Below are 27,104 nucleotides of genomic sequence, written 5' to 3'. Positions count from 1 at the left end.
CTTAGTTGCCATGGACTTCAGCCCCGAGTTGCAAGCCTCAGCATCGGCGCATGATCCAGTACATACTGACTCAGCCGGTCAAGGGCTGAGGTACCTCCAGTTGGCCTCCACCCATGCGTCTACCACTTTCGGCAGGCTTGTCATAGGTGCTTTGCTACTTCCGTTCCTTTACTGGCTACTCCTCCCCAAGCCGCTGAGGGGCATCCCTTACAATCGGCTGTCGGTGCGAAAGATTCTCGGAGATATCCCTGCTCTGGTATCGCACGTAGCGAAGGAACAGGGCACCTTTACGACATATCTCCTCAAAACGGTCGAAGCGCTAGACTCGCCCGTGGTTCAGGTCTTCATCAAACCCTTGGGGCGGCCCCAGGTAGTCCTCGCCGACTTCCAGGAGGCCCAGAAGGTGCTGGGACACCGCGGCAAGGAGTTTGACCGGTCCAGCTCGCTGGGCGACTTGGTCAGCGGTATTGGCCCCGACCACCATGTGCTACTCAAGACCAACAACGCCTGGCGGGCGCAGCGCCGTCTTATTCAGGACCTCATGACCACGTCCTTTCTGAACAGCGTCGCGGGGCCGGTGATGCACGGCAGTATGGTGGTGCTGCTGAACATCTGGCGCGAAAAGGCGCGCATCGCCAACGGCCGGCCGTGGGACGCCCGCGACGACATCAACTGGGAGACGCTGGATGCCGTCCACGCCTTCTCGTATGGCGCTGACTTCGGCCACAGCAGCTCCAAGCCCATGCTGGAACTGCTAAAGTCTCTCGACAGCAAGACAATCGAGAAACTCCAAAACACGGGCTCAATTGACGACCCCATCGCTTTCCCGAGTGTTTCGGTAGACGATCTCTGCCAGGCCACCATCACACTGTCGCATACGACCATGGAAGTCCACGGCAGCCCGATGCCGAGCTTGCACTGGGCCTACATCATGCGGAAGCCGCGCGTGAAAAGGGCGACCAAGATCAAGGAGGCCGCCCTAGAAAAGGAGGTCACTGCGGCTGTGTCTAGACTTGCGGACCACAAGGGCGGCAAGGTCAAGTCGGCCGTCGATCACATGGTGATACGGGAAAAGGCACTCGCGGAGAAGGAGGGGCGCAAGCCGAATTACTATTCCCGAGTCATGATGGACGAAGTAAGTATCATTCAATCGGCCCTATTGAGTTTATTGTCTATTGCTAACAAAGCCGTCCTTAGGTGTTTGGATTTGTGGTAGCAGGCCACGATACCACCAGCACCACCATGTGCTGGGCTGTCAAGCATTTGGCGGATAACCAAGACGCCCAGGCCCGACTCCGCGAAGTACTTACCGCTTCCTATCCCGCCGCAGTCACAGAAGGGCGCAGTCCAGACATCGGAGAAATCACGGGCGTCCAGATCCCCTACCTGGACGCATTCCTCGAGGAGGTGATGCGATGCGCCAACACGGTGCCCGTCGTGGACCGGCAGGCCATCGTCGACACCCAGCTCCTGGGTCACCGGATCCCCAAGGGCACCGTCGTCAGCTGTCTCGTGACGGGGCCGAGCATGACGACGGCGCCCTTCGAGATCGACGAGGCCCGAAGATACGGGGGAAATAAAAGTACCACCAAATCTAATAACGCGCAGCAGCAGCAGGAGGCCCGGCTCAGCTGGGACCCCTACGACATGGCCGCCTTCAAGCCCGAGCGCTGGCTCGTCGACGGCAAGTTCGACGCGCAGGCCGGGCCGCAGCTGGCGTTTGGGCTGGGGACGCGACAGTGCTATGGGAAGCGGCTGGCGTATCTGAAACTGCGGATTGGCATCGTGCTGCTGGTTTGGCACTTCAAGACGCGGCCGGTCCCGGCGGCGCTGGGCGGGCAGGAGTCGGTCATGGTCATGTCCAACGAGCCGCGCAATTGCTTCATGCGCCTCGAGGAGATCCCACGTGTCTCAAAATAGCATTTTAGGCGAAAATATCTGAAAATCCATGGGATACAAGCAAGGGGAGGTAGGGGTCTGCTTATTAGCCTAGGGTGTGTGGCTATCCACTCCGTCGGCAAATGATGACCCGTCTCTGCATGGTAATTTATGATTATGTATCCGATCCAGTTTGCTTCTTCGGCTCCTCCTTGATTCATCTATGTCCGATGCACCCCCTTCTGGCTTTTATCGGTACTCCCCCGACCCCCCTCTACGATATGTGACCCGTTCAATCTTGTTCCTTTCAACCTTTCCCTGGGATCCATCGACTGTCTGTCCAACTGAGCCACTTCTATATTACATCGACTTTTCTGTCTAAACCCCCTTTTCCTAGTCCAGTTAAGCAGTGAGTTAGTTATGTACATCACCACTGTATTGCGACAAACGACATAGCACCATGCAGGAGAAGCCCCAGACCAACAGCGGCCAACCACACGATGGGGCCGTCGAAACTCGCTCCTACCCCGGCACTTTGCGCCTCTCACTGATTCTTGCCGCGCTATTCATGACCACCTTTCTGGTATTGTTGACACCCACGATCGCTTTCAATCAAAGTGCATAGATACTAACAGGCGTTTAGGCTGCTCTTGACTTGGTATGACACTGTTTTAATTGGTCTCCGACCACTGATTTCTACACACACCCCTAACCCCTTGCACCCCCAGGGCATCGTCGCCACCGCCATCCCCAGCATCACCAACGAGTTCAAAGCCCTCGACGAGATCGGCTGGTACGGCGGCGCCTACTTCCTCACCATCGGCGTCTTCTCGGGCTTCTGGGGCAACCTCTACAAGTACTACGACGCCCGCAACGTCTTCCTCGTCACCACGGTACTCTTCCTCGTCGGCAGCGTCGTCGCCGCCGCCGCCCCCAACAGCATCGCCCTCATCGTCGGCCGCGCCGTCGCCGGCTGGGGCGGCGCCGGCATCGTGGGCGGCAGCTATGTCATCTCGCACCAGATCGCGCGGCCGGAGAGAAGGCCCGCCATTACGGGGCTCATCGGCGCGGTGTTTATCTTTTCTTCTATCTTGGGGCCTATCGTGGGAGGGGCGTTTACGTACCAGGTCTCGTGGCGCTGGTGGTAAGTGACTCCGCCGCTATGTTCTATGATGAATGGCTGGCTTTGACGTGCGGTCTGCTTACAACACAACACCAGCTTCTACATCAACCTGCCCATCGGCGGGGCTGCTCTGATCCTGGTGTTCTTCCTGGTGCGGCTGCCGAAAGATTCCGTCTCCCAGCACGCCTCGGTCCGCGACGTCGCGCTCCAGCTCGACTTCCCGGGCCTGGTGGTCATCATCGGATCCCTCGTCAGTCTCACGCTGGCCCTGGAGTGGGGCGGCACGGTGAAGCCCTGGAGCGACGGCTCCGTCGTCGCCTGCCTGGTCGTCTGGGTCGTGCTCACGGCCGCCTTCGTGGCCCTGCAGATCTGGCAGGGCAGCCGTGCCATGATACCCATACACATCATTAAGAAACGGGTGGTCTGGACCAATTGTTTATATGTTTTCTTGTAAGTGAACCATCCTATGCCTTCCAGCTTCGGGTCTCCAGGCCGAGAATCTCAATGACTGAGAGGGGATGTTGCACAGAATCAACGGCCCCAATTTCCTCGTCATTTACTACCTGCCCATCTATTTCCAGTCCATCCGGGGGCAGAACGCGATTGAGTCCGGCGTGAACATCTTGCCGGCCGTCTGCTTCTTCGCTCTCGGGTGCCTCTGTGCGGGTGGGTTGATCGGCAGGATCGGATACTGGCAGCCATTTCTGCCCGCTGGCGCGCTCCTATCCGTCGTCGGGTCCGCTCTGATCTATAGCCTCGATGTCGACAGCTCCTCTGCGTGGTACCTGGGCAGCCAAGTTATCTTTGGCTTTGGGGCTGGAGGTAGTAGCCAGGTGCCAATGATTGCCGTCCAGGGCTTTTCGGACACGAAGGATCTGTCTCGCGCTACTGGTGTCGTCCTCTGTAAGTTGCATGACCAATCTGCACCTGTTAAGATACTCATACCAATCACAGTCTTCCAATTGGTGAACGGCGCCTACTTCATCACTGCCGGACAGTCCATCTTCGCCAACCAGCTGCTGCAGTCGCTGCCCCGACTCGCTCCCGATGTCGACCCGTCTCATGTTCTCGGCACAGGCGCCGGAGACATCCACAACGTCTTCGCTGGTGCAGCACTCCCGGGCGTCCTGGACGCGTATATGGTAGGGTTGAAGGGGGCGTTTGCCCTGGGTTTGGCCGCCGCCGCCGTTTGTGTACCGATCGGACTACTGGCGCCGATGAAGAAGTTGCCGGAGCACAAGGACAGGGACGAAGGGGCGGCTTTCATATAGATGTGTAAGATTTGTACTTGATTAATGCATCCCAGTAGCCGGGTGTCATGATGGATGCTCTGGGGCAGGTGGTAGTAACATTGATGAATTCTTGGTTGGATAGATATGGTGAGACTACATGTCTACTGGGCGTTGATGTGGTGGTGTCAAAAAGCCAGTGTATTACTGTACACTGACACGCATCACGTGTAAGACTATCTATCAGCTGGGCACATAACTATGGTTTTCTTGCATATAGAATGTATAATTGAAAAAGACGCGCGAGTAATCAGAGAGAATTTCCATGCTGAATTGACCTCATGCTTCCAGCTCTTTCAATCGGAGTGCTCTCTTGTATCTATAATGCCTAATTTCTGATTCTGACTCGCAGGCCTTTGCTACCTGGGGCCGAGACGGGAATCACCTTATCGCTATATGGATCGATGTCGCGAGCACGCTCGGTGTCATACAGCTCCAAGGTTGGACCTTCCTGCCCCCGGTAGATATCATACTTTCGGAACAGCGATGCCAGAACGATGGCCATCTCTTTCCGGGCGAGGTTCATGCTAGAAGACGTCAGTTCGGCTTCATGCTTCATGTTCAAGTATGATGAGGGACGGTAAAGAGAGCGACTGACCCGAGACAGCTTCTCGAACCGCGCGAGAACCCCAGGAACGACCGGGCGATGGTGGGATTGTCGATCCACCGCTGGGGGCGGAACTCGTAGGGATCCACAAACACCTCGGGGTTCATGTGGGTCGTAAGCGGGGACATGGTGGTCAAGGTGCCAGGGGGGAGGGTGTAGTCCTTGCCGGTTTTACGATCGTGGTAGGCGATGGGCAAGTCGGGCGAGATGCGCGGCTGCCGGTTCATGACGCCCGGGTGCAGTCGGATGACCTCCTGGACGATGGCGTTGAAGTAGGGGAGGCCGTCCACCTGGGAGAAGGAGGGGACCTCGTCGGCGTTGGGGATAGCCCGGATGAGTTCGGCCCGCAGCTTTTGCAGTTCTTCGGGGTGGGAGAGGAGTTCGTAGACTGCGGAGCTGAGGGTGTAGGCTATATATATTCCGATGAGTACAGTTTCAGACCAAGTGCGTGCATATACCAACTACGGCCAACTCACCGGTCGTCCCTTCTCCGGCAAAGATGATCAGCTGGGCCTCAGCCGCAAGCCGTTGGTCTGTCTTGTCTTCTTTGGGGAGATTGCTGCTAAGAATACCCTCGAAAATGGTCGTCTTTATCCTCTCTGGATTGGGCGAGTTTCGAATGTCTCGGACGCGGTCGATCCACCACTAGGCAAAGTCAGCACACTTTCGACCCTATTGACGGGTAACAAGACTCAAGACTGACATTTTGCTTCTCCCCCAGTTCCTTTAAAGATGGGGCAAAAGCGGCCACCACCGATACGGGAACCATCTGGATCAAGTCGGCCAGCCACGTGAAGTGGCCAAAGACATGGGTCAAGCCGAAAAAGACGTCGACCGCCTCAAAGTAAGGGGCGCCGTAGTCAAGGCGGTCCAGGAAACTGAAGGACTCCCCAAAGGCGTACATGTTGATGACGTCGCTCGTGCAGGCCTTGAACATGTGGTGCATCTGCACCACCTGCTCCCACCGGCCGTGCTCCCCCATGCGCGCCAGCAGCTTGCCCGTCTGCTCCTTCATGATGGGCTCCAGCCGCCGGATGCTGGCCGTGGAGAAGAAGGCGTTGACGGCGTTGCGGCGGCGGCGGTGGAAGTCGTGGTCGACGGTGGCTACCAGCGAGTTGGGTGCTGTCGGGTTGTTAGCTCGACGGACCCATAAAAAGGGGGTCTATGAATCCTGGGGATACCCACTTCCAGTCCTCTTCCCGACAACGGGCGGCTTGTTTGTTCTCCGGCCTGCTCCCGGAAAGATCACGTCAAGTATCTCGGGGTCATCGAGATGGACCTCGTCTGGGTTGATGCGGACGATGGGGCCTGCATATTGTCAGATTGCATTGGTCAGGCATAGGGCATAGGGGGGGCACTCTCCTTACCATACTGCGCATGCATGTCGTCGATGGCCCGAAAGAATTTGCCACCGCGGAAGACATCATGGTAAACCTCGGGGATGTAGGATATAGCTTGTATAGCACAGTTAGTCAAATCTGCTCATCCATGGGCGTATCGTTCGCCTTGAGGGGTTTCATACCTGCCAAGCGGGGCCCGGGAATGTTGGATAGGGGGTGAAAGAAGACTGCGGTTCATAAGTAAGTGACCAAGTTTCAGTAGCGGTATTTGGCGCTTCAAGGCTACTCACGTCGGTAAATGGTAAGTGAGACGACATAGGCAAAGAAGACAGTAGTAGAGACCCAAATCGCTTGCCACACCCACTGCTCACTGTCGGCACTGGCGGAGTTAGGGGGCCACTGGGGCCATGCCACAGGCATGTAGGGCAGTGCAACGCTTTTCATGGCTGGCAGTAAATGTCTTAAGGGTACAATCGGAGGTCAGAGATGCCTGGTGGGGGGTTCTAAATTCGAACCATATTCATTGGGAGCAGCAGGGGTGGCATTCATCTATTCAGTGAGGGCACGTCTCTAACATGACAGCGGACGGCTAATGCGACCTCCATGACTACATACCTCCATGCTTACCTGTGTGGGGGTGTATGTAACAGGTAATAACAGCAACGCAACATAAGCAATTCTATTGTTGGATATTACGTCCGACCGACGGGCGCTGTCATCGGCTTGCGATTGGCTAGCTGTAATGTCCCCACACACCCTGGAGTGTCGAGCGCGATGGGGTGCTTTTTCGCATTAGCACGAGGAATACTCTTGGCCGTCTTTCACCGTGAAACACATCTCCCAGGCTTCTTACCTACTGTACCAAGAAGCCCCATTATACAGGATATGCTACGTGATAATTTGCATTCGGCTCTATCTATATCACTATATCTTGCGGTACTCGATAGAGAGGCTAGCAATAGAAACGGCAGATATTTAAAGGACCAGCTTTAAAGAACCAATGGTGGTATATCACTCTACATACATGTGACTCGGTGATCTCTCTCAGCGAGGGGATTCGATACAAAGTCACCACATAAGCTCACATTGATACGACCACGAATTCAATGGAGCATGATTTAAGGTAGAAATGGTGCTGATAAGTATCAAATGAAGTAGATTCGCCATCTATTACCGGAATTGCCAAGTACAGAAAATTGAAATAGGAAATGACCAAATCCTCGCCATGCATGCCTGAACCAAATCACCGCCCCTGCTGGTGCGCCTTTTCCAAAACCTTCAAGTCCTTGTCATTGTTGACAATGTGGATCAGGACGCTGGGCATCCAGGCCTGCAGGAACTTGATGAGCCCCGCGAAGCCGCCGCGCCAGATGACGGCCTTGCCGCGGATGATGTCGTTGTACATGTTCCTGGCCGTGACCTCGGGCTTCTCGGCGCCCGGCTTGTGCTCGCCCTGCCGCTGCTTGCTGATGGTCTCCTTGACCGCCGTGTAGTAGGAGCCGGCCGGCAGGTTGAGCGCCCCCGCGTTGTCGTGGATCGGCGTCGCGACCGCCCCCAGCATGCCCGTCGTGACGGTCACGCCCAAAGGCGCCATTTCGATGCGCATCACCTCGGAGATGCGCTGCGAGGCGATTTTGGAGCTTTGGTAGATGCCTGCATCATATCGAGTGTTGGTTAGCTCACATGCGCCCCATTGCCTGCGTGAAGGAGAATAAGATGAGGATAGGATTACTTACCGGCATAGGCAAAAGGCATACAAGCGGCGGTCGAGGAGACGTTGCAAATGGTCCCCTTGGACTTGATGAGCATCGGCGCAAAGACCTGGGTGACCCCGACGATGCTCCAGACGTTGACGTCGTACAGCCGCTTGGCCTCGTCGAGGTTGACGTCCAGCAGGGGCGTGACGAAGTCCTGCCCGGCATTGTTGACGAGCACGTCGAGCGAGCCGCCGGTGCGCTTGGCGACGGCGTCGGCCGCCGTCTGGATCGACTCGGCGGAGGTGACCTCGAGGGGCAGCACCTCGAGGTGCTCGAGCTGGGCCAGCGACCCGGCCTTGGCGGGGTTGCGCAGCGTCGCGAAGACGTACCAGCCCTTTTCGTGGAAGACGCGGCACAGGGCCTCGCCGACGCCGCCTTGGCTGCACCCGGTGATGAGGACCGTCTTCTTTGCGGAGGACATGTTGGGTGTTGGAGACTGAGGAATGGGGATAGGAACAGGGACAGTGACGAACGACGATCAGATGGAGGGTTAGAGAGTGAGTGTGTGTGTATGGTTATGCGGGGCGACAAATGAGCGATGCATGCTCCATCGGCAAAGCAGTAACTGCACGGAATTTCATTTTATGAGAATGTCTTGCGCTCGTCGCGGCGACATGACGACGGCCAATCGGAGGGCGGCAAAGTAAGCCCATGCTGGTTGACCCGCAGCCGAAGGCAGATCTGGTGCGAGGATCTGGGCTGCGGATGGCGCCTTGGCGTTTCTGGATCATGCAGGGTCCAAAAGATGCAGCCATCTGGATTATGTGATGGGTGACAAATGATAAACGTGTTGGAGGGCGGGCCGTCTTGGCTATTTGCAACGTGCTGCATCCCTAGATGCCGGCCTGAATGTTAGCCCGCCTCTCCCGCCTGCACCGTCACCAGCGCTAATGCAGTGTCAGCAAAGACAGGGGGCTGTACCCTGGACCGGGCCTGCAAGTACCAAATTGATGTGTCTCATGGGCTCGAATCCTACGTGAGCCACGTGCCAAACAACATTTGCGATTTATGTAAGCCGGAATTTGACTACCTAAAACGTATCTAATAATGAAGCCATTACACTGCATGGGGTGTGTGCATAGGGCCATTCGCCCGCGCATCAGCAAACAGCAGTGCCCCTATCTTCGTACACTCGGCGTATTGGGTATTACCCGATTTATGTTTTTGGTGTGTTGAATATCTTAGTCATTTTAGACGTTCAAGAAGCTGGCATGTTTGGGTAAATGCATGTCTCTTTGCTAAGTATAATACATAGTAAGCTAGAACCCGCCCGCACTGCTGTCCAGCGCCGAGGTGAAAAACGCCTCCATGGCTTCCAGGATCTTCTCGGACCCTTTCCCGTTCATGATGGAGAGGTGGCCCTGGCCCTCGGCCCAGTACATGGTCTTGGGCGACTTGAGCGAGTCAAACACCTCCTTCTGCTCTTCGGGGCTGGAGATGTCGTCCAGCTCCGGGATCACCATCAAGACGGGCATGTCCTCCAGCATCTTCAGCAGCTCCTTGGGCTGAGCGATGGCCATCTTGTAGTAAGTCTGCAGGGTAATGCGGTTGCGGAAGTCCGGGTGGCCTAGCTCCGTCGCCGACTGCATGAGATTGTAGGCTTCGATGCCACCAGGACCTCCCGACCCTCCCATCCCTGCGGGGTTCTCGCCTTTGGCGTTGAAAGGCGTCAGCGTGAAGGGCTGGTTGCCTCGCAGCTGCGAGACTCGGTCGCGGATGAGCTGTGGGAACAGCGTCTTTCTCTTGTCGGGTCGGACGAAGCTGAACAGCGGGCAGACCATGACCAGCCCTTTGGCCCTCCGGTCGATGGAGGCACAACAGCCGCTGACCATGGCGCCAAACGACATGCCCCAGAGTAGGATCTGGCGGCTGTCTACGCTGGGTAGTCCGGTGGCATAGGTGATGATGTCTACCCCAATATGTAAGTATACGTAGATCGGCTTGGAGAGTGCTAGCGGCTCTGCTCACCAGTCAAGTCTTGGGCCATTTGCATCGGGTCCAGCTCGTTTCGCGGCATTCCACCACTTGCACCGACGTTTCGTGCGTCGTACAGCAGGACATTATATCCCTTAGACTGGAATCGCTCAGCAACTTCGGGGAGGGTCATTTCCTTGACACAGTTGAACTGTATGCATTGAATTGTAAGCGAAGTCCATAGCGGCCCAAGCAAAATGCAAGAAGACAACTGTGATGAGGGCAGAGACGTACGCCATGGGACATAATGATGGCTGGTGCTGGACCAGGCACGGGGAAGAAGAAACCGCGGATGATGGTTCCATCGATAGTCTTGCATTCCACCGTCTCGCAGCGCGATATGGACCCCATGGCGGGAATTAGGATAGCAAAACTCGTTTACAAAGACTGACAGACGAGAGGAATCGATAAGGTCGGAGACTCGCGCAACGAAGGTGTGATGGTTCTCAGGTTTGCCGCAGATTGGGAGATTCAAACGACTGGGCGTCATTCGGATCATAACAGAAAGGTGGCGAAGATTGTGATGCATTAGAGATGACCATGACAGATAGACTAGACCTCTAGGCGAGTATAATCGTCGGTCTAGGCATCTAGGCTTACCTGGGTGGATTACTGCCGACAAATGTGGTTGGCGGCAAGGTAATCATGACTGCAGGACGGGCCTCATCCGCGATACGCTTTCCTGCAACCTGCCTCATTTGGCAACAACACCTGGATGACAATGCCTTCCATTCTGGCCTCGATCCAATCGTCGTCATCCAGCTTATCCAAGAAGGGATATCGAAGCCATAGACGATTCTTGAAGATAAGATCGTGATATATATAATGTTTGTAGCCATTGGCAATGTCAATAATCAAGCAGCCAACCAGCCCATCAACGTCTGAGGAATTGTTCTTTACCACTTGGGTCTCCCAGCTATCGACACAAAAGCTTCCGAGTGGTTTATATCTTTTTATATATAGATTAAGAAATAGAGGCATTGAGCACTTGAATCACCCCCATTCCTCTCCCACATCCCGCCCAAAATGTCAGCCCATCAAGAGCCCGTAGCCATCGTAGGCTTCGCCTGCCGCCTCCCCGGCGGCAACCACTCCCCCAGCAAACTCTGGGAGTTCCTGGAGCAGGGCAAGGTGGCCTCGAACCAGGTGCCCGCCTCACGGTTCAACATCAAGGGCCACTGGGACGGCTCGCACAAGCCGGGCACGATGCGCCCGCCCGGAGGCATGTTCCTCGACGACGTGGACCTGGCCGACTTCGACGCCTCCTTCTTCGAGATCTCGGGCACCGAGGCCGTGGCCATGGACCCCAACCAGCGGCAGATGCTCGAGGTGGTGTACGAGGGCCTCGAGAACGCGGGGCTCCCGCTCGAGAAGCTCAGCGGCCGGCCCGTCGCCTGCTTCGTCGGCGCCTACTCGTCCGACTACGGCGACATGCAGAACCGCGACCCCGAGGACCGGCCCGCCAACAACGCCATCGGCGTCGGCCGCGCCATCATGGCCAACCGCATCAGCTACTTCCTCAACATCAAGGGCCCCAGTATCACCATCGACACCGCCTGCTCTGGTAGTCTGGTGGGGCTGGATCTGGCGTGCCGCGAGCTGCAGTCCAACCAGGTCGAGGCGGCCATTGTGGCCACGAGCAACCTGTACTTCAACCCCGACCACGTCATTGACGCTGGAAACGTCGGGCAGGCCCATTCTCCGTCCGGATACTGCCACACCTTTGATGTATCAGCCGATGGATACGTCAAAGCCGAGGCCGTGAGCTGTGTCATTGTGAAGCGCCTTGCGGACGCGATCCGGGATCGCGACCCCATCCGAGGCATTATTCGTGGGCTGGCCTCAAACAGGTTCGTCAACATTACCGTTTCTATCACAATTGTGATCAGAGGTACGTTTTACTGACAATGGGCTATTAGCAATGGTCGAACGGGAGGTATCGCCAGCCCAAGCGCCGAGGCGCAGGCAGCCGCCATCCGGGCAGCGTACCAGAATGCCGGCATCAGCAATCTGAACGATACCCAATACCTTGAGTGCCACGGAACAGGCACGCAGGCCGGTGACCCCACCGAAGTCAGAGGCGCTGGGTACGCCTTTGCCGCGACTCGGGACCCCAGTAAACCTCTCATAATAGGCTCGGTACGTTTTCCGCACATCTCTCCTGACAAACCCCTTGAATCGACAACTGACAGGAGTTTCTCCATAGATCAAGAGCAACGTCGGTCACTCCGAGCCGGCGGCTGGTATATCTGGACTGATCAAGACGGTCCTGAGTATTGAAAATGGCTTCATCCCGGGCACTCCTCTCTTCCACAACCCCAGCCCCAAGAGTAAGTCTGAGCCCGATCACACATCGCCTCGCGCATGACGTTTCTAACAACCCATGACAGTCGACTTCGTCGGCAACAACGTCAAAGCCTCACGGACCATGCTCCCCTGGCCCGCCGTCGAAGGCAAGCCCAAGCGCGCCAGCATCAACTCCTTTGGCTACGGCGGCGCCAACGCCCACGCCATCATCGAGGAAGCCCCGACCCAAGACCGCGCCCGCCACGTCTCCTCCTACATCTCGTCCGACGACGACGCCCTATCCCTCGAGTACGAGGACGCCGCCGAGGAGGCCCGCCCCTACACGCTCATCGTCTCCGCCAACGACGCCGCCTCCCTCAACGCCAACATCCAGGCCCTGTGCGACCACCTCGTCAACCCGCGCGTCCGCGTCAGCCTGGCCGACCTGGCCTACACCCTGGCGGAGCGGCGCTCGCGGCTCTGGCACTCGGCCTTCGTGACGACGCGCGGCGCCGCCGAGCTCGACGCCAAGGACTTCGTCGTGGCCAAGAAGGGCGCCGACGCGCCCCGCATCGGCTTCGTCTTCACGGGCCAGGGCGCGCAGTGGCCCCAGATGGGCAAGCAGCTCCTGCAGTACTTCCCCTGGACGCGCGCCATCCTCGAGGAGCTCGACGCCGTCCTGCAGACCGTCCGGGACCCGCCGCGCTGGTCGCTGGTCGAGGAGCTCGCCGAGCCCCGCTCCAACGAGCACATGCGCCAGCCCGAGTTCTCGCAGCCCCTCGTCACGGCCATGCAGCTCTGCATCATCGCCGTGCTCGAGTCGTGGGGTGTCAAGCCCACAAGCGTCGTCGGCCACTCGTCAGGAGAGATTGCGGCGGCGTACACCGCCGGTTTCATCGATCGCGCCAGTGCCATCAAGGCGGCCTTCTACCGTGGGCGCGCCGCCGTCAACTGCCAGGACAAGTCCCAAGCCGATTCGCAAGTCGGTATGCTGGCTGTAGGTCTTGGGACCGAAGCCGTGGCGCCGTATCTGGAAAGGTACGAGGGCCACGCTTGGATTGCCTGCTTCAACAGTCCCAGCAGTCTGACCATCTCGGGCAAGAAGTCGGAGCTGGAGAAGCTGGCCGAGGACATCAAAGCCGACGGACATTTCGCCAGACTGCTGCAAGTAGACCTGGCATACCACTCGGTCCTGATGGACGATATTGGCGACGAGTACGAGTCCCTGCTTTCCAACGACACAGGATACACGGTCAAGGATCAGTCCGAGCCGTCGGGCGTCACCATGTTCTCGTCGGCAGTCAGCGCCCGTCTGGACGAGACCACGCCGACAGATGCCATGTACTGGAAGCGAAACATGGTGTCCCCAGTGCGCTTCCACGAGGCGCTGGAGCAGATGGTCACTCAGCCCAACCAGGAAGCGCCCAACATGCTCATTGAAATCGGACCTTCGGGGGCGCTGGCCGGCCCCGTGTCCCAAATACTCAAGTCTCTCCCCAAGGGCGGCGATGTCACTTACACCGCCGCCTGGGCCCGCGGGGCGACCGCCTCCAAGTCCCTGTTCGACGTCGCCGGCCGGCTGAAGGTGGCGGGAGCCCCTGTCGACATGGCCGTTGTCAACGGGTACAAGGACCAGCCCGTGCGGACCATCATCGACCTGCCCAACTACGGCTGGAACCACTCGGTCCGGTACTGGCACGAAAACGCCGCGAGCAAGGACTGGCGGTTCCGCCAGTTCATCAACCACGACCTCATCGGCAGCAAGATCTTCGGCACCTCGTGGCACAACCCCACCTGGCGCAAGCACCTCATGCTCGACGACGTCCCCTGGCTGCGCGACCACAAGATGGGACCCGACGTCCTGATCCCGGGTGCCGGACTGGCCACCATGGCGGTCGAGGCCATGTACCAAAAGTACGCCGCCCTCAACCCGGACAAGGATATCGAGTCCAGCAACGACCTGGCCTACCACCTGCGCAACGTGCGCTTCGACCGCGCCCTCGTCGTCGAGGAGAACAAGGAATCCACCATCCTGCTGACCCTGATCCGGGTCCCCGGCAAGAAGGACTGGCACGAGTTCCGCATCTCGACCTCCGCCGACGACGTCGTCATCGACCACTGCTTCGGCCTGATCCGCGTGCAGCCGCCCGTCGAGGAGAAGCTCTCGGGCGCCGACCTGGCGCCGCTGCGGCACCCGCAGCCCTTCACGCTCTGGTACAAGGCGCAGCGGGACGCGGGCATGGGCTTCGGCCCCTCCTTCAAGAAGGTGACGAGCCTCGAGGCGACGAGCGGCCAGCGTCGCTGCCGCGCCCTCGTCGACCTGACGGCGCCCCCCTCCAAGTGGGACCCGCAGTCGTACTACCCCTTCCACCCGGCCGTGCTCGACGCCTGCCTGCAGGTCGCCATGCCGGCCAACGCCTCCAACGAGCGCAGCCTGGTGAAAGACATCATCGTGCCCGGCATCGTCAACGAGGCCATCATCAACCGCGTGCCCCGCCACATGCGCGAGGGCCTCGCCATCGCCAAGTCGGGCTACACCGGCCGCGGCCGCCCCGACCAGGCCAAGAGCATCATCTCCGACATCTCCGTCTACGACCCCGAGACGGGCGCCATGCTGATGGAGGTCAAGGGGCTCAACTACGTCAAGATCGACGTACCGCCCAAGCCGGACCCCCACACCTTTGACCGCATCTCCTGGAAGCCCGACGTATCGCTTCTCAGCCAAGACCAGCTGGCCTATCTTGAGGTGGAGGAGCACGAAGCTCCGTCTGAGGTTGAACCCAGCAAGCTGCACGCCGTCATCGACCTCATCGCCCACAAGAAGCCCATGCTCAAAGTCCTCGAGGTTAACCTCGACGAGGCCGACACCACTTCCGTGTGGTTCGGAACCGACGAAATGGCCGCCAGGCTGGCCTACATCCAGTATGACTTCGCCACCGTTAATGCTAAGACGCTCGTCTCTGTCCAGTCCGAGCTCGAGGAAAACAGGCACTCGGCCTTCCACCTCGTCACTCCGGACAAATCGGGCCTGGGCCTAGACCAAGCTTCCTCCTACAACCTCGTCATTCTGAAGGCCCCGAAGAAGCCAAAGGTAGGACTGGATTCTGTCATCGCCAACATGAAGCCGCTGCTGGCCGAGGGAGCCTACCTTCTCCTGGCTCCAGCTGCACCCGGGTCCGCAATTGCCCGGGCCGTGACCGAGCCAGCCAGCGAAAGCGACGAGGAATCGGACTCGTTCCAGATGTCCGAGTCCAGCACCCCCAGCACCATGTCGGTCCACTCCGATGATTCCCTGGATTTGAACAGCAAGGGCATTTCCAGCTCCGTCTCCTCGGCGCCCATGACCCTGGTCATGACCAAGGACTCCATGCGATCTGCCGATTCCAGCTTCTGGAATGCTCGCAAGATCCACCACCTCGAGAGCACTCCCGGCTTCGACTCCGTCCTGGATTTCACCGACAGCGACGGCCAGGCCCACTATTTGCTGCACAAAGCAGCCCAAGGCGACCTCGAGACCAATGGCCCGACGGCCAAGAACCTCGTCGTCGTCCAGCTGACCGACAAGGCCCCCGGACTCGTCAAGGGCATGAAGCACATCCTCGGCAGCGCCGGCTGGACCGTGACCCAGCAGCAGCTCTCCTCGGCGGACCACCCGCTCAACCTCCCCACCGACGCCGTCGTGCTGGTGTTGGACGAGCTCTTCACGCCGCTGCTCGTCAACGCGTCGGCCGGCCAGTGGGACGCGCTGAAGCAGCTGCTCAGCGCCGGGCGCCCGGTTCTGTGGGTGACCAAGGGCTCGCAGGCCGTCGTGACCAACCCCAACAACGCGCTGGTCCACGGCCTCTTCCGCACCGTGCGCCACGAGGACACGATGGCCCGACTCACGACGCTCGACGTGCAGTCCAGCACGAGCGCCGCCACGCTGTTTGCCATCGAGAAGATCCTCGGACTGGTGCAGGCGCAGACGGCTGAGGAGGAGTATGCCGAGAGGGACGGCGTGCTGCGGGTCCAGAGGGTCATCCCGGACGCCAAGGTGAACCTCTTCAAGCAGAGCGAGGTCGAAGGGGCGGGCACCGTCGTCAAGGGTCTGCATGAAAACGAGTCCACGGTCCAGATTCGCGCTGATCGCGTCGGGTCCCTGGAACTCACGTGGACTGAGAACCACGCCGGACCGATCCCGGTCGAGCCTGGCTTTGTTGAAGTGGAGGTCTGGGCAGTTGGTGTCAACTTCAAGGTACGTGAATCGATATATGATGACTCCAGTGGTCTCCAATACTAAGTTTCCAATAGGACGTGGCGACAACCATGGGCATTGTCCCCGAAAACGAATGGATGATTGGCTGCGAGTGTGCCGGTGTCGTCAAGCGCCTGGGAGCGGGCGTCAGCAAGTTCCAGGTTGGCGACCGCGTGGCCGTGATGCGCAGCGGTACCTACATCAACCGCATCCAAGCCCCCACCGAGCGCGTTCAGAAGATCCCCTCCTGGATGAGCTTCGAGGAGGCGTCGACCATTCCGCTGGTGTATATGACGGCTCTCTACTCGCTGTACTACCTCGCGAACCTGCGGGAAGGCCAGGTAAGTTAGCATGAATGTCTGAGCGAAACCCCTATCGAGCATTGCTAACGTGTCTGTCAAAATGCAGTCTGTCTTGATCCACTCTGCTGCTGGCGGCGTCGGCCTCGCGGCGATCCAGCTCGCCCAGTACAAGAAAGCCGATGTCTTCGTCACCGTCGGAACCGAGGACAAGCGCAAGTTCCTCTCGGCCAACTTTGGGATCCCGGCCAACCGCATGTTCTCCTCGCGCTCCACCCAGTTCGCGCAGGAAATCATGATCGAGACCGACGGCCGCGGAGTCGATGTCATCTTGAACTCCCTGACGGGTGAGCTGCTGGATGCTTCATGGAGAATCATGGCAGACGGCGGGAACATGATCGAGATCGGCAAGCGAGACATCGTGGACCGCAACACGCTGGCTATGGAACCCTTTGACAGGAACTGCTCCTTCCGCGCCATCGACCTGTCGTACACGAAGCAGTTCAAAGACGAGCTGGTTGAGAAGCTGCTGAAGGAGATCTTTGATCTGGTCGAAGCGCGTCACATCAGCTCGATCAAGCCCGTTGTGACGTACGGCTTCGAGGACGTCCCGGCGGCCCTTGCCTACATCCGACGAGGACAGCACATGGGCAAGATTGTCATTACCAACCACGGCGAGGACGTCAAGGTGCCCACCCGACCCGCTCTGCGCACCCTCGAGCTTAAGCCCGATGTCTCCTACCTGATCGTGGGCGGGCTCAAAGGGCTTTGCGGCAGCGTTGCCATCCACCTGGCGAGGTCGGGCGCCAAGCACATCATCGCCTGCAGCCGTAGCGGCACCAACGACGACGCGTCAGCCCGTATTATCCAAGGCTGCGCGACGTATGGTTGCCGCATCAGCGAGGCCCGAGGCGACATCGCCGACCCGGCCTTTGTGAAGAGCATGTTCGACTCGGCGCGTGGACACCGTATTGCAGGAATCATTCAAGGAGCCATGGTGCTGAGAGTGAGTACTTACCAATCCAACCCACCTACCTTGATGCAGCGTGCGCAGTAATACTAACCAGACGATAAAAACACAGGACAAGCCCTACGAGACCATGTCGCACCAAGACTACTGCGAGTCCATCGAGGCCAAGGTGCGCGGCACCTGGAACCTGCACGAGGCCTGCCAGAACAAGCCGGTCGAGTTCTTCACCATGCTCTCCAGTATCTCGGGCGTGGTGGGCAACAAGGGCCAGGCCAACTACGCGGCCGCCAACGCGTTCCTGGACGCGTTCGCGCACTTCCGGCGCGGGCAAGGGCTGGCGGCCAACGCCGTGGACCTCGGCGCCATCGAGGACGTGGGCTACATCGCCGAGCAGGGCGCCAGCTACGAGGCCCGCTTCGACAAGAAGCAGTGGACGCCCATCAACGAGGGCGTCCTGCGCCGCATCCTCACCTACTCGATCCTGCAGCAGGACGTGTCCAACCCGCTCAACGCCGCCAGCCAGGCCCAGCTCATCACGGGCCTCACCTTCCCGCTGCCCAACGACGGGTCGTCGGACCTGGCGGGCGAGGACCGGTTCGGCTACCTGTTCAACGCGGGCAGCAACGCCGTCATCGACGACGGCGAGAATGCAGGTGGGAATAGTGCCGACGACGTCGCGGTCAAGGCGTTCCGGACGATGCAGGCTTCCGGGGCGGACGTGGCGACGCTGGCGGCGGCGTGCGTGGAGCTCATGCTCAAGCAGATCACGAAAGTGCTGCGGCTCGAGACGGAGATCGAGCCAGGCAAGCCGCTGATGGCGTACGGGCTCGACTCGCTGTCGGCCGTCGAGCTGCGCGGGTGGATCCGCGGCAAGCTGGGGGCGGAGCTGAGCACGCTCGACATCACCAATGCGAGATCGCTGAACGAGATGTGCGACAAGATTGTCAGCAAGCTGCCCGCCCCGGCGAGTTGAGAGGTTGGTTGTTGGGCTCAGGAATGCGGGGGTGGGGTCTGTGTCTTCTATTACTGTACTTTGTTTCTTCTTTTCGTTAGTGTATGTCCTGTATTTTCAAGTTCTGGGCCACTCGGGCCCCAATTAGATTTATTTGTTACACCGCGACACACGTCAAGACTGCAGATAATCAGTATATTGAGTGCATAATTGATCAATTGCAGATATCTCGAGTACATAGTCTCAAACTTGACTGGCCATGCGTATTGCAATCTCATGTCCCATCCGTATGTATGTGCTGCCGCACGAATAAGCATGCACATCGTAGCACCACCAATCGGCAGGTTGGAGGCGTAGCAGGTCGTAGCGTTGCAACAGTATGATTAGGTTACTTACTTAGTGGGCAAGAGCGAACGGTAGACGGCCCGCCCCCTCTGATACGCTATACGACGGGCAAGTGTGGGCAGAATGTGGGGGACACGCTATCTGTCCGATCGTTGAAGATAAGTCGTTAGATTAATGACTGGGGAAAAAGGTTATTATCTGGGTATATAGAAGTTATACCACGTTGCAAGGATGATTCCACATTTCGAAACGTGGCCAGGATGCTCAAATGATCACCTAGATCCGTGGCGCGACGTCTTTATGCAGTGAGAGCAGTAATTCTGTTCAGGTTGTTCAGGTCCAAAACTAAGTTTCGTGACCCTTCCACGAGGTCAAATCAATCCTCCTACCACGGCATTTTTACGACGCCACCTGCGTTTGTGTTACATCTCCAAACGGCGTTATCCCGAAACCAGATGATGCAATAGTCGATTGGATGCTTGCCCAGACCACCCTGGGCCAGGGTAGGACGAGGGGAGGGCCATACGAACCGTCGCGGCGGTGGTGCTTATCTCCAGCCCATGCCAGCCCACTTCCCTTCTCACGTCAGCTCTGCGGCACCCAGCCCAGGATCGCAATCCTGCGCCAGTATGCCCCTCGGCCGTCCTCGCCGCCGCCACGGCTTGTTTAGACCCTAGAAATCCTTTAGTGCAAGTACTTAGGCTTGCTCGACCCTGGCAAGCCTGGCCTGGCTGGTTCGTTCCCGATATTCCATCTCATGCTAGCTAATATCGTCCCACCTTGGAGTTGAGGTGTCAGTGCCCCCCAAACTCAAGTGCTACGACGTGCCAAAGCTAGCAGCTACCTGGTAACCGGTCAGCCACTAAATATAACGATGGACCCGCGAAGTAGCAGAGAAGAGGCGATTGCCCGTCGTCGCGAGCAGAACCGATTAGCCCAGCGACGCTTTCGCTGTAAGTATAACACCCATCGAAGGATCAATCCAATTCATCATAGCCCCAGTTGGTTCTAACGGGGCATCCACCACAGGGAAGCAAAGCCAGCACAATGGCCAGTCTACAGAAATGGCGACGGAGAAGCCCGCGCTCCCGCCGCCGCCGCCAACCAAATCGATGGCCACGATAGACCCGAAGCCAGTTTACATCGCCCCGACCCATCCCCCATCTCCACCGACGACCGTGACGGGAGCGATCCATTCGGTCAATTCCATGTCGCCCGCGTCCTCCACCAGGACCGCGTCGACAGCCTCGGCCGCCGGGACCCCGCCGAGCAACGTGTGGAACTATCTGGGGCCCGAGAAGGTCCCGGACAGCAATCCTGTCAACCGATGCCAATTTAGCCTCTTTGGCCTCCCCTCGATGCTGGGGTCGTCGTGGGATGACTCCCACGATGCGGTCCGTGATATACCATCACCACAGCCCAGCGAGCAGCTCGCCGAGCGACACACAGACCACAACCACAACCATATCTCGGTGCCTGTGGACCATACCTTCTCCGCCGACGACTTGGAGACCATCGACTTTCTGCTTTCGGACCCCGAGTTCCTCCAGGCCATGCACCACAAGAGCCCGGCTGATCTGCCAGCAGCGACGCCTCACCAAGACGCGCCCCGGCTGGGTGTGAACGCCCCCGTCGAGATTCCAAGCCCCGCCGTAACGGTGACGCATCACTCCACCACGAGCACACCTACCCAAGCCGCCGGCTCCGAGGAGAAGGCGTGGCGAGGGCCTCTCCATATCGCGGTGCAAAAGGGCAACGACCGGATCGTGCGCCTGCTAATATGCCACACCAAGGACTGCAACGAGCGGGACAGCAGCGGGGCGACGCCTCTATACTATGCGGTGACGGGCGGGTTCGAGACCGTCGTCAAGACGCTGGTGTCGCACGGGGCCCGGATCGGGGACGTGGACGAGGGAGAACGCAATGCCCTCCATTGGGCCGTGTCGGAGCGCCGCGAAGGCGTCCTGCGCGCCCTGCTCGAGCTCTGCTGCGCGAACACGGCGCTGATTAACAGCTACGACACGGGCGGCATGACGCCTTTGCACATGGCGATTGATAACGGCTTCGAGGCCGGGGTGGATTTATTACTACAGTACGGTGCCGACATAAACTACAGGGCCCGCGTGCCGTGAAGGGCCTACATTACTTAGCGCAGCAGAACATCATACATAGATCATCAGTATTTGCTTCTTCTTCACCTTCACGTTCTGGCATATTGTTCTTAGGGTCCAATCTCATCGTAGCATTGTCCGTCGAGCAAGACCACTTTGGCTCCACCCTCAAACTTGGCCCGGATACCATTGCCGGCTGCCAATTCTGACAAGAAAGCTTAGGATGACGTGAGCCACCCACCACGTACGTCCCTTGGCCTCGCTTCCTGGTATGACGAAACGGAGAAAACATGATTATCACGGCCGGGGGAACTCGCGCTCCAGATCTCCGGACAAGCGCCGATACCGCCGATCAACGGCGCCCAACTTCCCAGCCTGGATCTCTGGCCTGCTAAGGCACGGCCATGAAGGGCGTCATGCGAATCCCACGCTAAACCTGAAGTCGTCCGCTTTCGTTTGAGCCAGGCCAGGCCCCAGCTGCCGTGTGGCTTACCCTGCATGCTTATTCTGCAGTGTCAAAGCGACGAGTGGGCACGGTTTATCAGTCGGCACAACTGGTCAGCATGCAGCTGCCCGTATATAGATAGGATCAATGGGACAACAACGCCAAATAAGGAACGGCCCGCAGGTAGAAACCCCTTGGTTAGTCAGCAATCTGGGAATCCCTGTCGCGTACCCCCTATCTACAGTCCCACTCGGGGTTTTGAAACGCTCCGCATTCGTTGATATGGGTTGTTTGCAGTCGAAGCCCTCGCCCACGCCCACGCCGGCCGCGTCCGCACCCAAAGCCTCGCCTCTGGCCCTGGCCGAGGCGAGGCTCACCGCGGCCGGCCTCGTGGTCCTGCACCCCCGCCGACGCCGCCTACACGGAGCGTCAAGCGACCTACTGGTCCGACAGCGCCAAGCTGGTGCCCGCCTGCATCGTCCAGCCCCGGACCGCGGACGAGGTGGCCAAGGCCGTCCAGATCCTGGCCGCGACCAAGACGCGCTTCGCCGTGCGCAGCGGGGGCCACACCCAGTGGGCCGGCGCCAACAACATCCAGGGCGGCGCGACGCTGGACCTGGGCGCGCTGAGCTGGACCCGGCTGAGCCCGGACGGCGGCGAGACGGCCGACATCGGGCCCGGCGGGCTCTGGAGCGACGTCTACGCCGAGCTGCACCGGCACGGCCGCGTCGTCGCGGGCGGGCGCGAGGGCAACGTCGGCGTCGCGGGCCTGATACTGGGGGGCGGCAACACGTTCTACACGCCGCGGCGGGGGTTCGCGTGCGACAACGTCGAGGCGTTCGAGGTCGTGCTGGCCGACGGGACCCTTGTTACCGCCGACCAGCACGGCAGCTATTCGGACCTCTACTGGGCCCTCAAGGGCGGGTCCAACAACTTCGGCGTCGTCACCAACTTCCGCATGAGGACGCTGCCCGGCAGCGGGCCCGTCTGGGGCGGCTTGACCTTCTTCCCCAAGCAGCTTACGGAGTCGGCGATCGATGCGCTGGCGGACTTTACGGAGAATATGCACAAGGATCCGGATAGCAATCTGCTTTGCTTTTTTGCTTATACTGGTGAGACATTTTCGTGTAACTCTTGTGGCTGAACCAATGGAAACTGACTGCGTGGTAGTGAGTGATCTGACACTTGTGAACATACTTATCATTTCCACGGTCCTGACTGTCCATACTAGCCCCTGTTCAAAGATGTCGGGATCGCCACCATGTCAGTCCAGGTAGCCGGCGTGGAGAACGCGGCCGCCTACCAAAAATGGCAGGCAATGACGTCCATCCAGAATACATGCAAGCTCACGACCATACCGGAGCTGGTCTCCGACCCAGCCCACAATCTTCCCAGGGGATACCGGTAAGCCTCCATCCACCGAATTCTCCTTACCCCTTCACATGCATGAAACACTACAGCTTTTATTTTACTGACCTGTGCGGGGGTAGCAACATCTGGTTCACCGCCACCCTGAAAAACGACCGACGGATCACCGCCAAAGCCGCCGAGCTGCACGAAGGCCTCGTGGAGGAACTGAAATCCCACATCCCCGACGGCGACTTCTGGACCCAGTGCCTCTTCCAGCCGCTGCCGGTCATCTTCGGCCAGCACTCGCTCGCGACGGGAGGCAACGCCCTGGGCGTCGACCGGCAGGAGCACGATGGCGTGCTCTTCCTGGCCGCGGCCATGCTGAAGACGGCGGAGCAGGAGGCGTTTGCGTACCCACGGGTCAAGGCGTGGGTCCGGGCGGTCCAGGACTTTGCCCAGACCATCGAGCACGGGAACCTGGGGTGGACGTACCTCAACTACGCGGACCCCAGCCAGGACCCTCTGGGGAGCTATGGGAAGGCGAATGTGCAGCGGTTGAGGGAGGTGGCGGCCAAGTATGATCCGGGGCGGGTGTTTCAGGATCTGTGTCCTGGTGGGTTTAAGCTGTCGTCTGTTCGTACTTGATTGGATATTGACCTAATTCGAATTCGCTTTTTTATCGCTACGTATGGTTTCTACAAGCTTTATTTGAATTCAAGCTTATGGGATGTGCAAGACTAAATATTGACAGATCCCATTGTAGTTGCTCCATGAAACTGATAGTAGTAACGGCTAACGGCTAAGATGTCACTGAAATAGCGATATAACATGGGCTATACATCCATACAGCATACTAGACAGCCCCCTTTGGGCATCAATTATTCTTGCCCCTAAATTTAGGTGACTAGCGGGAACCACTTCCAAAAAAAGAAAAAGGAATATCAGAAGGTTACCACATATAATGAAGCCAGCAGTATTTTATGATTTTCTCACAATGTCTTTGTTACATTATCCATTCTTTGTCTGGAGACAAGGACGTCCAGTCAACCAACCCATGTGGTTCTAATGATATTAATAGGGTAGTCCTTGACTAACAATGTAATGGTTCTCGCCGTGGTCCTTACTACCCAGAAGATATAAGGAGACCAGACAGTAGCGAGCAAGGGTCAGCTGCAGTTGGCCAAAGGGTAGAGCGAAACTACCCACACTACCATCTCAGGATCCAACAACGATGGCCCCTCTACCGAGACAGACAGTTGAAGAAAGTGCCAGGGCCAGGAAGACAAAATTGGAGAGAGCCCGGCATAAGACCCGAAAAGAACAGGGAGTGTGTGTCAGGTGTGCTTCAGCGCCGGCGCGAGACGGGAGAGTCGATTGCGAAACGTGCGCAGGCAAGATCTCCGCGACTAGAAAGGCCACATATTCTGTAAACCGACGCGCGGCATTGAAAGCGCGCGGGATGTGTACGCGTTGTGGGACGACGCCTGCGCGGACGGGGCTGACTAAGTGCGACGAGTGTGCTGAACGTCTTAGTATGCAGCACTATCAGAGCAAGGAGCGCCGTCTCAACTCTTCCTCCCACGGGGAGCAGATTGTACCTCGGCGCTCGGTAAAGCCGCAGGGGATCTGTACACACTGTGGAGAATCGCCTGTGGCGACGGGGAAGACCAAATGCGACGACTGTGCTAAGAAGTGGAAGGCGAGGTTCCGATTGCGGCGTCGCACCCGATCCTCAAACGTCGACAGTGCCGCGCAAATCCCGGATGACCCGATTCAGGATGAGCCAGTGCAGGATGAGCACCATGGCAATGAACAAGAGCTCATGGATTCGGTTTCTAAGGAGATCGACTGAATGGCTATTGATTACATCTTATGCTAGTCATTCGAGCCGTACGGTTGTATACCTATGGCTTAAAGATCAGGTACGCAGCATTTTCCTTTAATATATCCCGACATATCAGGTACGTGGTGGATAGTCCTAAAAATTCTGTGAATAAAGAGCCGGTAATTCAAAGAAATCGTACATTCCTCCTAACTCTACAGGTTCTCCGTCCCCCTCTTCACCTCCCGCAGCCGCACATAGCAATCCTTAGGCCTGTTCGTCATAATCAGAATCGGCTTCGAGCCTGACAAGGCCGGTGGGCATGGCAGAAGCTCAAAGTTCCAGACCACCAGAGTAATAAGGGTCCTCATCTCTAGATACGCCAGCCGCTTCCCGTAGCATTGACGGGTGCCCAGACCGAAGGCCAGCTGTGGCCCCGCCAAGGGATCAAAGGCACCGTCCTGGCCCACGAGCCAGCGCTCGGGCTGGAATAGGGCCATGCCGTCTGGGTCCCAGGCCCGGACTGGCCTGTCGGGCTTGGAAGCGTCGACAGTGCGGCGCTTCTCGTCGATCTCGAATGCCGGGCTCATCATGCTGGGGCCGGTTACGAGACACTAGTTACGGCGCACAAGTTAGCCGAGAATACTTCAGACACACATCCCATGAAGAGTCTTCACTAAAGTTGCTGCTTACCGTGACGACGCTACCCTTTGGCACACGATGGCCGAGAAGCTCAGTATCCGTCGAAGCCTGACGGTCCACGACCGGGACCGTAGCGGAGCACCGCAGCGTCTCCTCAATCACGGCGTCAAGGTAGGGAATCTGGGACTCGGTAATGTCCTGGATCGTCGGCTGGCCACCCGCCGCTGCAGCTCGTCCGAAAGAGGTTTCTAAGGCCTTGCGTAGCTTGAACTGCGCCGTCGCATTGTCGGCCAAGTACTTCAGGCCCCAGCTGAGCGACGTGCTGGACGTGTCGTTGCCGGCCACGATGAAGCCAAACACCTGTGCCATGTACCCGGGTCAGCCTGTCCCTTTCCTAAGTAATCTGAAGGTCAAATGGGGTAGGTCATATAAAGCAAACGCACCTCGTCCATCACCACGCGCGAAAAGAAGTCTGGCTTCCTTCCCTCCTTCTCTGATATCTTGCTCTCGCGAAACACCATGTGGTCAACGGCGGACTTGACGAACTCCTCTCCTGTCGAGGACTTGAGACGCCGCACGGCGTCCGCGACCTCGTCTCGGATGTACTTCTCCTTGATTTGCGTGGCCCGCTTGATGCGTGGCTTGTTATTCACCCACCACCACTTCAGGTCGGGAAACGGGCTGCCTTGAACGTCTTCGACGGCGGCCACCAGCTCCAAAGAAGCATTAACGACATCGTCGGCTGGGACAGTGTCGAAGGTAACGGGCTCGTCCATGCCACTTGGGCTTTTGGATAGCTGCTTGCTCGTGGAACTGTTGGCCGTGATAGCATCAAGCGCGCCTCTGGTGGCGCTGTGACGTCGGCCGAAGTCCTCGCCAAACGCGAACGAAAGGACCGAATCGACAGCGACATGGTCAACATCCTCGGACGCAGCCCAAGGGCGACCGCCGGCCAGCCGGCTCTTAATCCTCCACAGATCGACCATCAAGAGAACATTCTGGTACATGACGGGCCCGGCGACATGGTGGAGGAAGCCGGCGCTCATGAGGTCCTGGATCAGCCGCCGCTGGGCCCGCCAGGCCGGGGACGTCTTGAGGTGGATGTGGTGGCTCGGGCCCAGACCCCGCACGAGATCCCCCGACGAAGTCGAGCGGTCGAACTCGGCGGTGCGGCGCATCATGATGTCGCGGGCCTCGGGGAAGTCGCCGAGGATCAACAGGGGGCGGCTCCAGGGCTTGATGAACACCTGGACCATGGGCGCGTTGAGCTTCTGCAACGTCTGCTCGAGATAGGTGATGAAAGTGCCGTCTTCATTTCGGATGTGCGCCATCATGGCCGGCACGTCGCCGAAGAGGCGGCGCGACGAGGCTTCATGATAGGGGATCCCGGGTATCGGTTTTGGGAGTGCAGTGTAATACAGTAGGTAAAGGACAGCTATGGAGGCGAATGCTGCGGCAACCACCAGGAGAGATGGCCGGGAAGCACCCAGATCAAGAAATGGAAGCTCCATTGTTTTCTCTTGAGACGTTGTGTCTGATCGGGTATCTCTACAGAATACGGCAATGCGCTCGATTTGTGGGGGTTGAGCTGCTCAGCCGATGCGATATAAAACCATATACCGGCAATCAAATGAGATCTGCTTATTATGATGTTTTTACGCCCATTGCTAGACGTAAGGC

The 27,104-nt window shown here is 58.4% G+C and overlaps 9 protein-coding genes across 9 annotated transcripts; 5 read left to right on the top strand and 4 right to left on the bottom strand.

Annotated features, from left to right (window-relative positions):
• Nucleotides 1–10: 10 nt before the first annotated feature.
• Nucleotides 11–1,920, top strand: PG985_003911 (uncharacterized protein; the record flags this gene model as incomplete). Its single annotated transcript, XM_066823680.1, has 2 exons — nt 11–1,135; nt 1,198–1,920. 2 exons carry the CDS (start codon nt 11–13, stop codon nt 1,918–1,920), a joined length of 1,848 nt encoding a protein of 615 aa, XP_066686840.1.
• Nucleotides 1,921–3,519: 1,599 nt separating this feature from the next.
• On the top strand, nt 3,520–4,272 carry PG985_003910 (dynein heavy chain; the record flags this gene model as incomplete). Its single annotated transcript, XM_066823679.1, has 1 exon — nt 3,520–4,272. The coding sequence occupies one exon, from the start codon at nt 3,520–3,522 to the stop codon at nt 4,270–4,272; it is 753 nt and encodes a 250-aa protein (XP_066686839.1).
• Nucleotides 4,273–4,618: 346 nt separating this feature from the next.
• On the bottom strand, nt 4,619–6,657 carry PG985_003909 (uncharacterized protein; the record flags this gene model as incomplete). Its single annotated transcript, XM_066823678.1, has 7 exons — nt 4,619–4,817; nt 4,889–5,306; nt 5,374–5,542; nt 5,601–6,019; nt 6,083–6,205; nt 6,265–6,351; nt 6,528–6,657. 7 exons carry the CDS (start codon nt 6,655–6,657, stop codon nt 4,619–4,621), a joined length of 1,545 nt encoding a protein of 514 aa, XP_066686838.1.
• An 823-nt stretch (nt 6,658–7,480) lies between these two features.
• Nucleotides 7,481–8,415, bottom strand: PG985_003908 (oxidoreductase; the record flags this gene model as incomplete). The annotated part of the gene is made up of 2 exons (XM_066823677.1): nt 7,481–7,890; nt 7,974–8,415. 2 exons carry the CDS (start codon nt 8,413–8,415, stop codon nt 7,481–7,483), a joined length of 852 nt encoding a protein of 283 aa, XP_066686837.1.
• Nucleotides 8,416–9,253: 838 nt separating this feature from the next.
• On the bottom strand, nt 9,254–10,319 carry PG985_003907 (alpha/beta-hydrolase; the record flags this gene model as incomplete). Its single annotated transcript, XM_066823676.1, has 3 exons — nt 9,254–9,903; nt 9,963–10,119; nt 10,203–10,319. 3 exons carry the CDS (start codon nt 10,317–10,319, stop codon nt 9,254–9,256), a joined length of 924 nt encoding a protein of 307 aa, XP_066686836.1.
• Nucleotides 10,320–10,994: 675 nt separating this feature from the next.
• PG985_003906 (beta-ketoacyl synthase domain-containing protein) lies at nt 10,995–18,730 on the top strand (the record flags this gene model as incomplete). The annotated part of the gene is made up of 7 exons (XM_066823675.1): nt 10,995–11,818; nt 11,888–12,107; nt 12,175–12,298; nt 12,359–16,488; nt 16,545–16,829; nt 16,897–17,793; nt 17,870–18,730. 7 exons carry the CDS (start codon nt 10,995–10,997, stop codon nt 18,728–18,730), a joined length of 7,341 nt encoding a protein of 2,446 aa, XP_066686835.1.
• Nucleotides 18,731–19,928: 1,198 nt separating this feature from the next.
• Nucleotides 19,929–21,186, top strand: PG985_003905 (uncharacterized protein; the record flags this gene model as incomplete). Its single annotated transcript, XM_066823674.1, has 2 exons — nt 19,929–20,007; nt 20,084–21,186. 2 exons carry the CDS (start codon nt 19,929–19,931, stop codon nt 21,184–21,186), a joined length of 1,182 nt encoding a protein of 393 aa, XP_066686834.1.
• Nucleotides 21,187–21,892: 706 nt separating this feature from the next.
• PG985_003904 (uncharacterized protein) lies at nt 21,893–24,812 on the top strand (the record flags this gene model as incomplete). Its single annotated transcript, XM_066823673.1, has 6 exons — nt 21,893–22,003; nt 22,038–22,722; nt 22,781–22,797; nt 22,842–23,014; nt 23,101–23,535; nt 24,494–24,812. The coding sequence occupies 6 exons, from the start codon at nt 21,893–21,895 to the stop codon at nt 24,810–24,812; spliced, it is 1,740 nt and encodes a 579-aa protein (XP_066686833.1).
• Nucleotides 24,813–24,997: 185 nt separating this feature from the next.
• PG985_003903 (cytochrome P450) lies at nt 24,998–26,935 on the bottom strand (the record flags this gene model as incomplete). The annotated part of the gene is made up of 3 exons (XM_066823672.1): nt 24,998–25,396; nt 25,476–25,784; nt 25,868–26,935. The coding sequence occupies 3 exons, from the start codon at nt 26,933–26,935 to the stop codon at nt 24,998–25,000; spliced, it is 1,776 nt and encodes a 591-aa protein (XP_066686832.1).
• Between the last annotated feature and the right edge of the window lie 169 nt (nt 26,936–27,104).

Source organism: Apiospora marii (genome assembly GCF_038362585.1).
Source record: "Apiospora marii strain CBS 49790 chromosome Unknown utg000003l_segment0_segment0, whole genome shotgun sequence".
Taxonomy (NCBI): Eukaryota; Fungi; Ascomycota; class Sordariomycetes; order Amphisphaeriales; family Apiosporaceae; genus Apiospora; species Apiospora marii.
This window is presented reverse-complemented; position numbering and strand designations above follow the sequence as displayed.